Source organism: Hippocampus guttulatus, chromosome 11 (assembly GCF_054856545.1).
Source record: "Hippocampus guttulatus isolate MCC_2025c chromosome 11, RoL_Hgut_1.0, whole genome shotgun sequence".
In the NCBI taxonomy this organism is placed as follows: Eukaryota; Metazoa; Chordata; class Actinopteri; order Syngnathiformes; family Syngnathidae; genus Hippocampus; species Hippocampus guttulatus.
The window spans coordinates 20,856,369-20,872,144 of NC_141271.1; the positions used below are offsets into that span (position 1 = coordinate 20,856,369).

A 15,776-nucleotide genomic window follows, 5' to 3' on the forward strand; every position below is an offset into this window, starting at 1 on the left:
CGTTCGTTGTAATATTTTATTACCAAAGTCGGCTGTAAGAATTCTGTCAGGTTGAACAGGAAACTGAACACGGTCGATTTCAGGAGGGTGTCGTGTTTGGAAACGTGAGCTAATCTCTCTGCAAAAAGACTAAATGGGACCGACGAGAAGGTTTGAATTCATCGTAACAGATTTCACTTCCCTGGTGTTCTGCATCTTCACCGGTCAATTTGGACAAATGACCGGTGCAATAAATAGAAAAACTCCCGACTACAAAAATTGAAATTTTTGACAAAAATATTGGGTGGGCAAAAAAACAAAACAAAAAAAACCCCCAAACGTAAAGCTCATACATAACCTCTATAAAAGACTTCTCGGGAGGCACATGATCGGAACGCAAGACATAGGCGGGCTTTTTTTTGGGGGGGGAGGAGACTTAACAGGAATATAGCACAAACAGCAACTTGGGGAGAGACACTGAAAAATGTACACAAAGCTTGAATTGTGCCGAAAAGGATATTGCACCAACTGTACTCGCTAAATACAGCAACCTTCTACACTCTAAACAATAGCTTATCATCCAACATAGGCATTTTTGTATTTACTTTATAAAACAAATGGAGGGTTGAGGAAGAAAAATAGAGAATTCATCAAGTGTTTTAGTGAAAACGACAAAAGAGTTCATTGAAGGAACCGTACGTAGCAAAGAACTGCAGACCCCAAAACACCAAGGCAATGTACGGTAACTGCACTAGTCAAGTAGACAGTTATGTTTCCGTTGTGTTTTGCGGGCAACATGTGTCAAAATTGAAAGCAGAGAATCGGGGAGAAGAGCAATCAGTAGTAAATAAGACACCAGTCTAGTTACGTTCTGGCTGTTTTGTGGCCAAAGATTTGGTGGAGCTCAGAGGGGCTGCAGGACATTTCTTCCAAAGTCTGAGACATTGCCGGGGGCCTTCTCCATTTCGGACAGCTGCTCAAACACATCCCTGACAACAGACAGATGAACATACGAGGCTTTCATCTAACAATCTGGACATTCTCCTGCTGCTCTTCTTGACGGTAACATTGAACTCACTGGACCGACAAGGACATAAATCGATGCTACATTGACTTTTAGGTGTCCACATTTTGAAGTCCGTACCTCGACTTGCAAGTTAGTGAGAATCAAATGGAAAACGCAGCAATTCACTCATAATGATCAGTCACATGGTCGAGTTGTCACGCAAGATATCGACTTCATGACTGAAATGCCTTTGCATATGTGGACAAGGACGGCCACGGCCGCCGATACTTTCATTATCCAACAGGACAAAGTCAAATACGAATTGAAATCATTTTTATTTATTGAAATGATGTAACCAAACTTCTTTGGGGACCTGGAATGGATGAATAGCACATAAAATGATTTAAACTTGCGGTCAAGGTACCACTCTGGACGGAAAAGAAAACGTATTGAAAAAGTGGCCTAACATAAGTTTAACTGTGACAGGATGACAAAGTAAATGCACATATGAAAGGGGCATATTTTATTTTTTTTCCCCAGCAGAACATTGTCTCATCCCTGATTGAGACGGCAGAAACGGCTTTGAACTGCCATCTCACCCACAGCGATGAAGTCGATATCCTCTTGCCATGTGACTGATCGGACAGGGCAAGTGCTTTTGGAAGAGGATAAAAAGAACCACACCTTTTCTAAAAATGCATGTGCGTAAACATAGTTGTCGGCAAATAAACTTGTCCCTGAACATGATCAAAAGCGCTCGGAAGCAACAGGACATTTGGCACCGTCCAAACACGCCGACTCACTTGTGCATGTAGAAGAAGATGTAGCCGCTGCGGTCGCGCTCCCGCTGGACGGCCGCCTCCTGCGTGCGCGACACATCCAGGTCGTTGTACGTCAGCCACGACTGCTTCTTCATGTCGTACACGTCGCTGATGTAATGGCCTGAGGAGACCCAACTGCGTCCGTTAAGGCTCCTCTTGCAGTCCGCCACCGACACAGTCTAGGTACTTTTTTTTTTTTTTTTTTTTTTTTTTTTGGGCTGCTATCCATGAAAGGTCACACACACCAATGTCTGATTTTAAATGGTTAGTTGATATGAGTTCACAAGACCATTAAGACTGTCGCGGTCATCTTACTGCTTTTTTTTTGCTTCAAATTTGGGAGGAAAAATGTGCTCCAAGTCAGGTGGACCCATTTTTCTGTGGGGGAATAGCTTGCCGTCCATTAATTTGGCATTCTCATGTTTGGGCCAAATGGGAGCAGACATTCCAAAAGAATATTTGGGCAAGGTCAAAACCAGCGAGGCTCTCACCAGAGGAGGAGCTGCTCCCGATGTGGCTGACGACGCTGATGAGCCGAAAGGAGTTGGGCAAGTCGCCGCACTGTGGAAGAGAGGTGACGGGGTCTTCAGAAATAATCTTCCTTGTGTAGTCGAGAAGGCGGGCATCGACAGATGCGAGCTACCTCAGCATTCCTCTTGAGGTTCTCGGCTTCAGCTTCCGTGTATTCCATGTCGAGCACATCTTCGTTGCCGGAATCGTCGTCCGAGCACATGAGCTCAGGCAAAGAATTGTTGAACTCTGTCAGAGGGACGACATTCTTAGTCTCATGTCGCCGTCACATTAACGACAGACAACTTGTGGCTTTAAAGGGGACATGATGGGAAGGGGATTTGGGCTTGTGTACAAATGATTGGATCTCTCCAGCGCCTGTGAATCTTTTAGGAGCTGCCGATTGCCCCAAATGTGTCCGAGAGCAAGCCGCTTTGGATATTAAGTTGTGGGCCAACCATACAATAATGGCAGCCAGACTGGGTGATGATCCACCGTTTTGTCAATCACAAGCGACAGTGTTCGGCAGTAGCTAGAAGGAGGAGATCCTTCGGTGTCCCCCACGTTGCGTCTCCTCTCATAACTCGAATATTCCATGTTTTATGCCTTTTTGTTTTATTATAAAAATCTATTTAAGTTGCAAAATCATGCCAATAACTGATGGATTCCGTCCCATTCATTGCCCCACGAGGATCAATTTCGGAATCTGAATATTTAGCCAAGCTGTCAACAAATGCTATAAAAGTGCAACCGGGCACAAAGTCACGTCTCATTTGTTTCAAACAGGATGGCCGGAAAAAGTCAGAAGTGCGCGCGCGCGCGCACACCCCATGAAATGAATGGACAGTTCCCACCTTGCAAGCTGAGCTCCGTGGCCCTTTTCAGATCATCCGCCTCTCTCATCTCTTGGGCTTCCTGGAAGCAAATGCGGAGGGCACAAGACAACAAATGAGCAGTCTACTCGCACAAACAGTCATTTAGTTGAAAATGACACATTTGAGAAGACGTACGTGCTCCTTGAGGCTTTGAGCCAGGGCTTGCTGCAACTCCTGATCCTCCCTCTCCTGATCCAAATTGTACTGTTGGACCCAATCAATTTCCCCCTGTTGGCCCTGCGAGCTCTCCGGGGTTTGGTTCTCCTTATTCTCGTCCATGGTCAAGTCCAAGGAATCCAACACGTCTAAATACAAGCGAGTGATATGCAAATTGACCGCAGTCCAGATAAAACTCCAGCAAATAAATAAAAATGGTGACACGGGCGACAACCCCGTCACACAGCGACTCTGGACCCAAGATAGTGTTCTTTTACACACACATACCCGCGGGCTGTTTAGTGTCTGTATCCATCAGCTCTGTGTGGAAGGCCAGTTCCTGAGCATCCGTGTCCCCGAAGCCCGTGTCCGGACTGCTCGTCGGCTCGTCATCCAGGGCCGACGCAGTGGTGAGACCGGCCTCCTGGCGACTGAATTCCAGCACGGCCTCTAACATTTCGTCGTCATTAATCCCGCTGAAGTCTGCCGTATCCATGGAAACTCCCCGCTAAGAATGACAACTACATTAGGGGGAAAAAGAAAAAAAAAAAAAAGAAAAGGAAAAAAAAAATTCCCCTCTGCCGGAAAACTTCACCTGTTCCGGTCGTTCATCATCTTCGGGCAACCCGCTGCTGATTCGTCGTTTGCTGCTTGTGCTCGCCTTTCTGATCAGCTCTTCTTCACTGTCTGAATCCACTAGCGCAGATGTGTTGTTGGAATTGACCAACTTCCCTCCGACCTTGCTATAACGCACAACCATCGGGTTCTAATTGAATTTCACATGGGAGGAGACAGAGAGAGAGTTGATGTACAATCATAATTTACCGGAGAGGTGCCGTGGACGCATTGAGTGACTGCGAGGTTTTGTGTGCTCTCGACCTTTAAAAACAGAGAAAGGGGTCAGGGGTGGGGGGTTAAAGAGACATTATTTTTCACAAAAATTGGGAGGGGAAAAAAACAAAAACAAACAAACTCTCGAGAGCTTACGCTTGGGAACTCCAGCCAAGAGTGATGGGGGGCCGTGTGGAGTCCGTACAATGTGACAGTAGGGTCAGGTAGCGGGGTATCACCACTTGTTGGCCCAGCTTGCTGTTCAGAGACAGCTGGGCGTTAAAACTGTACCTTTTCAGGTGGAGGATGAGCACTCTGCAGGCGAAAAAGAAAAAAAAATATTAGCGGGGGGGGGGGGGGGGGGGCTTCTTTGTCCACTATGTTTTATATTAATTCTTGCACACACGACTCCAGGTTTGACGTGTGTTTACCTGGGTAATTTGCTGAACTTGTGTGTAACTGTGGCTGCTTTTCCATTGCATTTCTCACACGAGTATTCAATTTCCTCCAGCTGCAGAAGGAAAACGTTGTTTTACAACACTCGGGTTTCAAAAGTAGGATTTAAAACAACTTGGTAGGAGTTGAGTCTCAAGAATCGCAAGTTTTGGATTTAAACCACCAAATCATCACTTTCACATGTTAGCTTTATGCTAACACATACTGGCAAACATCATTGACAGGCTAATGTATAGCATTATCCATTTACTGCTTGCACCAAGAACAGGAGGGAGTGTTTACAAAATAATATGAAGAAGAAAAAGAAAAAACAGCTCACACCATAGATTGGGATAGTGGAATATGTTAAGATTTTTTTTTAACATGCCAAAGTTGACACACCCTGAAAAATAGGTCCAGGGAATCTTGAATTGATCGAAGTGGGAGGGTCTTCTTTCTCCGAGGTAGGTCGATGGACAGGTCGTTAAAGTGTTCACGCTTGGTCACCACTTCGCCACAACTGCAAAATAAAAATGGAGCTTTTACACGAGGATTCTCCCTTTTTCATCCACAAGCAGAGGGGCAGCCACAGGGCCTCACCATTTGCAGGTGATGGTGTGCTGCACCTCAAACTCCATGTTAACAGCCACGGGGCAGGTATAGACGCGAGAGGGGTTGGCTTCTTCACCAGGGTCCATCTTGGCCGTCGGCGAGCGCTCCGTCACATCGTGGCTACTCTCACACATTGCCGCTGATGAGGACGATGATACAGATGCGTCACTTGTCCAGCTTTTGTTCATTTTCTCCACGTCATCTTTCAGCTGGTCCAGACACTGGCTGAGGAACTCGTGCGCGTCCTGGTGACGGAAATGACATGACGCACCTTTGTTCAAACAAAACTGATGCGTGAAAACGATTTATTTCACCGTGTCTCCATCTCACATTCTGCACATTTCCAGAGAAACGCTCGGCAGTCGACGAGATGGCACTTTTGACTTTTCTCAGCAGGTCCTTTTGCGTTTCCGGGCAGCCCACGTCCTTCTTGGCCAGAAGATGAGCAAAACGCCTGGACGTACCAATACGGGCAAATCACAACTACAGTAGTTGAAGAAAATCGGACGCATTTCAAGCCCTGCATGCTGGATCTGATCAAAAGTCATGACAGTTGACATTCAAGTTCTAATATTCCAAGATTAAAGTTTAATTGAGGGGACGGTGTGTATTTGGAGGAAAGATAAAAGCCAAAACATGACCAAACAATGTTATAAAAAACATTAAATAAATTGAGATAGAAGTTGTAATAACTATTAAGTGTTTTTTTTGTTTTTTTTTTTAAATAAAAAGCGCAATATTTTCTCGATAAAAACTCTAGGATTGTGAGAATACTGTTGTCTGCCATTTGACTGTCGTTGCTGGACAGTCCCGGGGCACTTGTGTCTTGCGCCTTTAATGGGCAGCATTTTTCGCAGCCCCGCTTTGTTCAGCGGAGGGGTCGGTGCTGTTGATCGGTCTGCGGCTGGATGGATGTAAGGCTTGAGGAGCCGACGATGAGAAGAAGGAGCGTTAGCGCGGAGCGCCGATGCGGATTTGGAACTGGGAGTCGCGGCTTGGAGTTTGAAGCGGATTACGTGGGACAGGAGAAGTGAACTAATCTCTTTTCGTCAATGGACGCCGCAGCTTCGTGTTTGCTTTCGAAACTTAGGTTGTAGCAGACATGTGCACATTTTCGGCATGAGGTCTCTGATCCACTGGTGAAAGGACGCTTTGATCCTCTCCTCTTTCATCTATAACTGCTTCAGACAACAAAGTGTATGCAGAAAAGTGGTGAATATTGCACGACTGTCTGTGTCCTATGTGTTGTGTTGTGTTATTTTGACTTCAAAATGGCGCCGCGAGAGTGGCTGCCTTTCCAGCAGCTCCTATATTTTGTTGTTCTACTTCTTCCTTTCATAACTTTGCTGCTGTGAATTGGGAATTTCTCAATTGCGAGACTAATAAAGGTTTTCTTATCTATTTGAGGAAAAAGTTGCAATTTTTTGAAAGAAAAAAATGACATTACAAAGTAACATTTGAAATCCACTCACTTGTAATTAACTGTATTATTGCGTATTTTAGAGAATAGTCATGATATTAAAATTTTTTAATCCTAAAAATACACTGTCATTCTCAAATCTGGTATGAGGAAGAGTCAATCAAATATACCAATATTTTTTGCAGTATTGCACCTCGATTCTGCAAAATCAACTTTTTTTTCTCAGAAAAATGCAATCTTATTCCTGAGACTTCTGACAAAATACAACGTTTGACTACCTGAGCAGCGCATTGACGGGAACCCTCTTCCAAGGGATGCTCTGCCTCAGCATGTCACTGGAGAAGGACGGGAGGCTGAAGAGCGACTGCAGAATGGCGTTCATGTAGCAAGTGTTGCCCAAATTTGAAAACCTGCCAAGCATTTTGCACACCGGGCGGCGCCGTCAGAAGATACACGCGAGCGAGGGTGGCCCTCCGGCGGGCAAGAAACTCGAGGCTTACCCTTGCAAGGGAGGCTGCGACTGGGCCGCGGCGGCGGGCCGCTGCTTGTTCCAGCCGCCGTAATCCACGGACGGCCGTACTTTCTTGGAAGGAGTGGAGTGATTGGGCAGCAGGAGGCTGCGCTTAGCAGCGGGCGTCACAGACGTACTCGATGGCCTAAGAAGTGGGATATGTCATCGCTGTTACTGTATTCAAGGTTTCAAGGAGACATCGTGATTGCCCACCATTTAACAGTCCCCAATCTGTGACACACTTTCGTCAAATTGCTCCACGGTTCAAGAGTTAGTGTATTTCTATTCTATATATATTATAGTGTATTCTTGCAATTCTAAGACGGATGGCACCTCACCATTTTTTTTTGTGTGTGCGCAAGGGTAAGAAAGATGACCGTGTTCCTCGCTCTCTGATCATGTGTCATTACTTTGCTATCATAATTGTAGTTTGGGGGCACCGGTCGCATGGTGCGGATGATAACTTCCCGTTTGTGTGCGTGACCTGGCCGGAGGAGAAACTGGCGGGCACTTCAGGTCATATTTGATCTCTCTTATTATCTATGTTTGCCCTGCCTCCTGTCTATTTACTAAAGAGCCGACATTTTCCGACAACACCACCATTTTCTGATCATTCGAGAAGCTTTGTGAAAACCAACTGTAATATCCGTTTGAAGTTTTAATACTATTTCATGTCATTTGCCAAGGAAACATCGTTACCGAGATATTCATGTTGTTGTCAAACGGAAGGGGGAAACAATTTTCGCACCATACACGCAGAGCTGACCTTTCTGAAAAGGAGTGGCTCTGGCTGTAATCCTTGGTCACAGATCGACCGCTGTAGAATGAAGTTGGCTGGAGGGGGGTCGTCGAACCCAGGGGGGCTGAGTGAGAGGAAGACGACAAAATAAAAAGCTGCCGAAACATGCTGTGCAAACGTGATATCGCACGACGCTGGCTAGATTAGGTCAAGATGACACCGCTGGAGATTTTACCTAAACTGCGGTTGTCCTCTGCCTGCTTGAGTTTATCTTTGCAGCTCAGTAAAAACTTCCTAGATGGCTCCAAAGTGGCTTTGTTGTTGCTTTGAAGAGAAATGAATAAATAAATCAATAAAAATACTTTTGTTTTGTTGATTCAAAGTTTCCAACGGAGACAGGTGCACATACCGTATTCACCCTTTGTGTTATTCTTTTTTTTTTTTTAAAGTCTGCGATCATAATTCTAAACACATCATGGGAAACACCACAGATGGGCTACCATGGGATACACGTGGCAGTGTTCTGCCGTAGCGAGACTTAGAACTGCAGTTTACCGAGCGGTTGCGACGTCTCATGAATATTTGCCTGCTTGAGTTTATCTTTGCAGCTCAGTAAAAACTTCCTAGATGGCTCCAAAGTGGCTTTGTTGTTGCTTTGAAGAGAAATGAATAAATAAATCAATAAAAATACTTTTGTTTTGTTGATTCAAAGTTTCCAACGGAGACAGGTGCACATACCGTATTCACCCTTTGTGTTATTCTTTTTTTTTTTTAAAGTCTGCGATCATAATTCTAAACACATCATGGGAAACACCACAGATGGGCTACCATGGGATACACGTGGCAGTGTTCTGCCGTAGCGAGACTTAGAACTGCAGTTTACCGAGCGGTTGCGACGTCTCATGAATATTCATGTCCGATACAGCCGCCTGGTGGCCATAGCATGTCCACCACAAGTAGCACAATGAATTGATCACCAGGCACCAACTATGTCTTTCCAACTATTTCTGCAATTGCTGTTTCCCCCCCCCCCATCAATATCATCAATTATTCTTTAGAAAGCATTCAGTCATTCACTGGCCAAGCAGACGTTTTTCCACAAATAACAACGCGCCATTCTGACCCGCGACATAACAGGAGAGGTTAATGAATATTGTGTGTCCAAAGTGCATTGCAACTCAGTTCACGTGTGACTGACTTTTACCTGGAGGAATCATTTTCCTTGGGGTAGTCCTCAGTCAAGTCATTTTCAGAGGTGAGGAGTCGCTTTCTCTTTTCACTCCTGGAAAGAGAAGGTTAGGAAATGATTCAAATGCATATTTGCCTGCTTCTTGTAGACACCAAAAAGCAGTGAGGTCCAACGTCAAAAGCAACGTAGGCGTCCATCGTACCGGTTCTCGGAAAGTCCGGTTCGAGTAGGCGTGGAGGCGGCTCTGCTCGGGCTGCCCAGTGGTTTACGCGGTGTTGAGTCGTCCCGTCCTTCGGCACTCTGACGTCTTGTTGCTGTCTGCAAGATGTTCAAAGTCATGAATATTTCGATTAAACCCTCCGGTTTACATTGTGGGTCAAAAGGACTCATTCTCAAAGTTAAAAGTAGATTGAAAAGTAGAGTTCAAATTGACAGTGAGATTTCATCGGCTTGAGGGAATGTGTTATTTCGGAGATATCTGTCAAAATGGAGGCACTACAGAGAAACCAAAACCCGAGAAGCTGCTCTCCATTTTAAGAGGGTCGGTGGCTCAAGTGCGCAGAGATACCCGCCGCCGCAAAAAGGTTCTGGCCCTGTGGGTAATGATGCGAGTTCAACAGATGCTCACAAAATTGCACTTTTAAAGCCAGTGCTCACCTGTCTTTCCCCGGGGGAACCGATTTCATTCTTCAATGAGCGGCGGGTCGGCAGACTGAAGTTTACACTTCCATGGGATGACTTTAAAATGCCTTAGCAAGGAAAGAAGAATCTTTGCCAAAATACACTTTGCAGATCTGACATGACACCATGAATTCTTTGGCATTCTTAGTGCCTGCTTCCATTCCAATAATGGCTTAGAAGATGTTCAGAACATTAAAAAAAAAAGGGGGGGTCAAGTACTTGTCTTTCCTTGCATCAGCTTCTCCAGATAGTCGTTAGTCTTCCGGGCCAAAGTAGAAGACATCTGGTCCAGGGTGATAATGCGGTTGTCTTTCAAAATCAGTGTGATTTTGTTCGTAGCGAGGGAGACTTTCTTTACGTTCTGATTCAGCTGGGGGAGGGGGGGGGGGGACAAATGACATTTTGATTGATTTCATTAAATTTCTTTTTTGGTATTAAGTTATTATTTTAATGCATTTTCAGATTGCTTGTTAGTGACATGGTCTAAATTTTGTCTACAGTTTCTCATCGAAATAAAGATTGAATTAAGAAACTATCACACCATTTGGCTTCATGTGGACTGTCTGCCACCAATCCAGGGTGTACCAAACCTCTCACCCAAAGCCAGGTGGAAGCGGCTCAGCTCACTCACATCACTAATGAGGAATTGGCACAATAGAAATTGGACGGATGGAAAACTGTGATAGAGCCCAATGAAAATATTCATCACTTTAAGATCAATTACAAAGACTGCTATGGTGATTTTATTTTTGGGGGGCCAGTTGGAAATGTGTTCCAGCTCAACCATGGCCCGAATGGAGACAAATTAGTGCAACCAAAAAAAAAGGGTAGTATATACAAAATTACTCATACACTAAAAGTCAACTCATCTAGTTCGCACAGCAATTCACGAAAAACAAAGCAAAAATCCACATGGTGATTGACGTCAAAAGAATTCACAGAAAAAAAGTCCTCAAGTCATTTCGATATTACCTGGAAGGTTTTGCCCGCGCCGCCGGAGTTGAATTTCAGGTAGAGGCTGACTTTGGTATCCTTTTCCAGTATCTCAAAAGTTCCTTCCTTCCATCGCGAGACGCTGACATCGCTGCCAGTGTAGCGCATCTTCACAGCGCCGCCACTGGACACTTTGGGCACAACGGTGGCCATGGCTTAACTATCCCGTCGGTGCACTTTGGATCAATGTAATCCTATGGGGGGGTGCAAGACCAAAACCAGCTGTTCAGGACACTCGCTCAACCCGTGCAAAATTAAGCTTTCCCATACGAATCGACGGAGTCAAAGTTAGAAACTAGATAGCACAGTGGCTAACAAACACAAACACACACTTTGCACGTTCGAGCATGTCACACATTTCCTAACGATGAAAAATCGGTTTACAAAACTGTCACAGAAGTCAAACTGTGTGTCTCACGACGTGTGGGCTTTTGGAAACTGGCGTGACGGCTGGTCAACTGTGTGACCGCCGCAGGAAAACTGAGCGAAAAGAAGACCAAGCACTCGCATATCGTAAGGAAATCCAACGCCCCAATAGAAGTTGGACACGTATTGACAGAATTCATTCCAACTCGTGAGAACCGGACAGAGTTGTCCATTTCGGAGGCAATGTCGTCCTCTCGGAATGGATGGATGGAGGAAGGCCGACATTAGCGGGTCGGCTAGTAAAGCTACGTGGCTAACAGGCTAATTTGCCTGCTTGTCATTTTGGGGAGGTGAAAACAGCGACCTGGTTTTACACTGCATCATTTGAAATGTTCTCACCTGCTGTTGGTCTACGCTCGCTGTGGAACGATTGGGATCAAAATATCGTTGTTTAGAGAGCAAACTTTGTTTCGCCGGCATCCACCGCCGGCTCCTTGCAGGGAATCTTGTTGACACAGAGGTGAGGACTCGCAGCAGCGCAGTGCGATGATGGCGGGAACGTGAAAATTTACCCCGGAAATGACGCGCGGGAGCAGGACTCGGGCAAGTTACGTCGAATCTCACGATATCTCATCGACTAGCGTCTTGCAGAACTCGAAAGTGGAGTACGCGGGGTTTTTTTTCAATTTAGCGACAAGAACGTAAATTTGAAAGTATTGCGGTGTGCGCAAACCAGGACGCGCGTGGCGATTAATTATTTTGGTTGCGCCAGGTTGAGCTGTTTGTAATGTAGTTTCAACACTCCGCTTCAGTGTATGAAGACATGAGTTGCTAGCGGCTAGCGTTAGCACTTACAGTTTCTTCAACTTGAACTGCACTCGCCATTGAAATTCACGTTTTTTTTCTTTTTAATTTTTTTAAACTCTTCTTAGTAAAACTGTGAGAATGCTGGCCACGGGAGCCGTAAGTACTTTCGATCCAGTATTTATCATCTGTGGAGTGCAAAATGAATGTCCCCAATTTTTCTACCAACCAGACAATCACTCACCATGGTGTCACGGACGAAAGTTCAGGCAAAATCTGTCACCTAAGAGTTGTCTTTTCCAAGCATTCTTGATCCAACGCAAATTCATTGCATTGGATACCTATTGATTTACACAGGACCAGCATTAACAGACATATATTGTCAAGACGCTTCCAAGTGGTATACGGTGTCATTTTCCTGTATCAAATATTTAGTACGTTGTGACTCTTTAAAAACGGTGAAAAGGCACCGATTTCTGGCCAACGTCTCAAGATTTTAGGCGTGACCTTTATGATAGCGTCAAGCTTTCATAACCTTAACCAGACAACCATCAAAGTTGGTTGTCACTTGAAGTGTCCTGAACCCGACGTCATAACGCTGCATGTTATTCCTTTGTGTTACCAAACAGCACAACCAAGGGCACTGTGCAGTTATGTTGATATTTAACTCATTGTTTTGGTTAGCTTTTGGTCTTTTCTTTGGGGGGGTTGTCATCAAAGTTCAGTTTCACATAAATGCGTACCGGACACTGAATATATATATTTAAACAAACAAAAGAAGTGGAGCAAAAACGAAACTGTTTTCAGCCCTCTTTTTACCTCACAATAGATATATATTTTGGGGTGGATAGTTGGAGTGGTGTTTCATAACCTCTCTTACACGAGGAATGGCTCATTCTTGGCATCCTCTGGCCTTTTGACAGGCTGTTACCAACGTCACTGCCTTGGCTCAGGTAGACCGGGAGAAGATTTACCAGTGGATCAATGAGTTGTCCAGCCCAGAGACTAGAGAGAACGCCTTGCTGGAGCTCAGTAAGAAGCGGGAATCTGTGCCCGACCTGGCACCCATGCTCTGGCACTCATGTGGCACCATCGCCGCCCTGTTGCAGGTATCCGTCTAGCAAGGTGTCACTAATCAGGGTCACCGATGTAGGTTTGTTTATTCACGTACGTTTCTTGCCCTGTATTAGGAAATTGTGAACATCTATCCCTCGATAAACCCACCCACGCTGACTGCTCACCAGTCCAACAGGGTGTGCAACGCCTTAGCGCTTCTTCAGTGTGTCGCCTCACACCCGGAAACGAGGTAACTCTTGGAATCGCTGCCTTCCTGAATTCTTCCAACATATTCGGGATGGGATGAAAGGAGAGAAAATGACTCTGGTTTAAAACACAATGCAATCAAACATAGAATGAAGCTTGCAGCCATGCTTACAGTTCACCGTCATTTCCAGACTACAAACCATACCTGATTAAATGCCGCCTCAAAATTAATTTGTCATAGGAATATGGTATTTGAACTTTTTTCTTACCTGTTACAGTAAATTTTTTGAAGTACCGTTCAGTTCTAACTTGGAAGTTCGGTACATTACATTGACTTGAATTTTTCCGGAGCTATTAACGTTTACTTAAGCACAGTTTCTGTGAAATGGTGCACAATATCTTCATGCAATTATTCGTTATATTATTAATATCTCACAAAATCACAGAAGTCCTTTCCTAAATGTAAAGCACAGTGTTGTTGTGATAAAATACTGTGACTACAATATGCAAGAAATAATTGGAATGCCTTTGCTTTTTTTTTTTTCTAGGTCGGCCTTTCTCGCAGCTCACATCCCCCTTTTCCTTTATCCTTTTCTGCACACTGTCAGCAAAACGCGCCCGTTTGAGTACCTGCGACTTACCAGCCTGGGAGTCATAGGTACGTACGTTTTCTTTTCTGTCGGCGGGGTACATCCTAAGCGGCCTCTTTGTCGTCACCACAGGCGCTTTGGTCAAAACGGATGAGCAGGAAGTGATCAATTTCCTCCTCACGACTGAAATCATTCCGCTGTGTCTCCGCATCATGGAATCTGGAAGCGAACTCTCCAAGACGGTAATGAGCTTTTGTGACATTGACGCGCGCAGCTGCGCTTTCGCTGGGTTTTCCGCAAGACAAGTCATTTGTCAAAGTGTGCAACGTGGTGGGAAATGTAATATGAAGTACCAAACAATATTCCCGATTCTGAAAATGTGTCCGAGAGGAACTGGGAATAGTTCTTAATTGATGAAGAAAAGGTATATTGTCTGCTTGCACATCTTTTGGGGCTCGGATCGTATCTGTTCTCTAAGGTGGCCATTTTGTCGGCTAGGTTGCCACTTTCATCCTGCAGAAGATCCTGCTGGACGACACGGGGCTGGCCTACATCTGCCAGACGTACGAGCGCTTCTCTCATGTGGCCATGATCCTCGTGAGTGACACCGCCGACCTTCTGAAGCTCGCCGTCCACGACGCGTGACAATGTCGTTGCCGTTGTGTCCACAGGGGAAGATGGTGTTGCAGTTGTCCAAAGAGCCTTCGGCGCGTCTGCTGAAGCACGTGGTTCGATGCTACCTCCGCCTCTCGGATAATCTCAGGTACGTAGCGCTCTGCTTTCATGCGACTCGGAGGGCTCGGTCTGACGTTGCAACATAACTGGGGGGGGGGGGGGGGGTAACCAGATTTCAAAATGATTAACTCGACTGTTATGCTGCGGGTCCAATTGACCCATTCAAAAGAAGGGGTTTTCACATTTCTTTTTTTTTTTAATCAAATGTAGAGCAAGCCATTTCTGATCTTTTAGATCCACATCGTCCAGTCTTTTGGTGTAGCGATGACACGCTCAATCACCTGTTTTAAGTCCAATCGTGCCTGAGTTTATTGACTGTCTAGCCTTTGAAGATGACTTGTTACCTGCCAGTAGGTGGGGCCATCGCATCACTGAAACAATGTCACCTTTTTTGTGCGTTCAGAGCCCGAGAAGCTCTGCGGCAGTGTCTGCCCGACCAGCTGAAGGACAGCACCTTTGCGCAGGTGCTGAAGGACGACACCACCACCAAGCGTTGGCTGGCCCAGTTGGTGAAGAACCTCCAGGAGGGCCAGGTGACCGACGCCCGGGGCATCCCCTTGGCCCCGCAGTGATGCCGTGAGAGTTGCTTGTACTTTGGCCAAACGTGGTGCTAGGACAACGTGTCCGCGTAGGGAAGGGCTGCATTACAGTCCATTCCGATTTGATTTCCTTCTGGACGTTTTGCTTCTGTTAGCGGACTCGTCATCTCCACTATCACAATCCCCCCCCCCCCCCCCCCGAGATGGACGATTTACATCCACTGATCAAATGACCCCGAAATGGGGACCATGCCGCCATACGTATTGGTGGAGATGCCGTTTACAGTTGGCAGTTTTGATCATCTCACTTTTGGGAGTCTGACATATTTTACGGTTGAATGATCAAAAGGTGACTTAAGTTTTTGTACAAAATTATGTTGAAAACTGTAAATACTGTACCTTCAGTGCTGTTGTAAATAGCAAATGACAACATTTGACTAAAACGTAGTACATTAATGACTGCCAACCCTTCCAAAATGTTTTTGGCTAATTTTTTTCCTCCTGCAGTTTTCACTATGTAACACACTTAAAAAGTTTTGGATGAATAAAACATTTGAAACCTCTGAGCTCGTCTTTTTTAGACTGACACGGGCAGAGCGTGGCGTCGAAATGTGATGAACACGATTTGCCATGAAAACGGGCTCTGATTGTTGCTCACATATCAATTCACCCTTTATGCAGTTAAAAAGTTGATATTTCGGGGGGGGGGGAGATATAACGG

General features: G+C 45.4%; 2 protein-coding genes across 2 annotated transcripts; one reads left to right on the forward strand and one right to left on the reverse strand.

Moving 5' to 3' along the window:
• Nucleotides 1–2: 2 nt before the first annotated feature.
• Nucleotides 3–11,684, reverse strand: usp37 (ubiquitin specific peptidase 37). Its single transcript, XM_086123206.1, has 24 exons — nt 11,524–11,684; nt 10,738–10,952; nt 9,985–10,135; nt 9,742–9,833; nt 9,287–9,402; nt 9,100–9,177; nt 8,131–8,219; nt 7,923–8,019; nt 7,146–7,301; nt 6,924–7,055; nt 5,556–5,679; nt 5,214–5,470; nt 5,016–5,133; nt 4,610–4,689; nt 4,335–4,493; nt 4,173–4,226; nt 3,943–4,090; nt 3,636–3,855; nt 3,327–3,496; nt 3,171–3,231; nt 2,450–2,565; nt 2,298–2,367; nt 1,789–1,927; nt 3–968 (listed from the first exon to the last, which is right to left on the reverse strand). Exons 2-24 carry the CDS (start codon nt 10,909–10,911, stop codon nt 884–886), a joined length of 2,886 nt encoding a protein of 961 aa, XP_085979332.1. The 5' UTR covers nt 10,912–10,952; nt 11,524–11,684; the 3' UTR covers nt 3–883.
• Nucleotides 11,685–11,754: 70 nt separating this feature from the next.
• Nucleotides 11,755–15,618, forward strand: cnot9 (CCR4-NOT transcription complex subunit 9). Its single transcript, XM_086124490.1, has 8 exons — nt 11,755–12,087; nt 12,852–13,037; nt 13,119–13,234; nt 13,740–13,849; nt 13,914–14,023; nt 14,280–14,378; nt 14,453–14,544; nt 14,920–15,618. The coding sequence occupies exons 1-8, from the start codon at nt 12,070–12,072 to the stop codon at nt 15,086–15,088; spliced, it is 900 nt and encodes a 299-aa protein (XP_085980616.1). The 5' UTR covers nt 11,755–12,069; the 3' UTR covers nt 15,089–15,618.
• The last annotated feature ends 158 nt before the right edge of the window (nt 15,619–15,776 follow it).

Coding starts and splice junctions, on each gene's coding strand:
- usp37 (XM_086123206.1), bottom strand. CDS start 10,911: ATGGCCACCGTTGTGCCCAAAGTGTCCAGTGGCGGCGCTGTGAAGATG. Junction 10,136..10,737: donor GCGCGGGCAAAACCTTCCAG/GTAATATCGAAA, acceptor CCCCTCCCCCAG/CTGAATCAGAACGTAAAGAA. Junction 969..1,788: donor ATCTTCTTCTACATGCACAA/GTGAGTCGGCGT, acceptor GTCTGTTGTCAG/GGATGTGTTTGAGCAGCTGT.
- cnot9 (XM_086124490.1), top strand. Junction 13,038..13,118: donor CCATCGCCGCCCTGTTGCAG/GTATCCGTCTAG, acceptor GCCCTGTATTAG/GAAATTGTGAACATCTATCC. Junction 14,545..14,919: donor CGCCTCTCGGATAATCTCAG/GTACGTAGCGCT, acceptor TTGTGCGTTCAG/AGCCCGAGAAGCTCTGCGGC.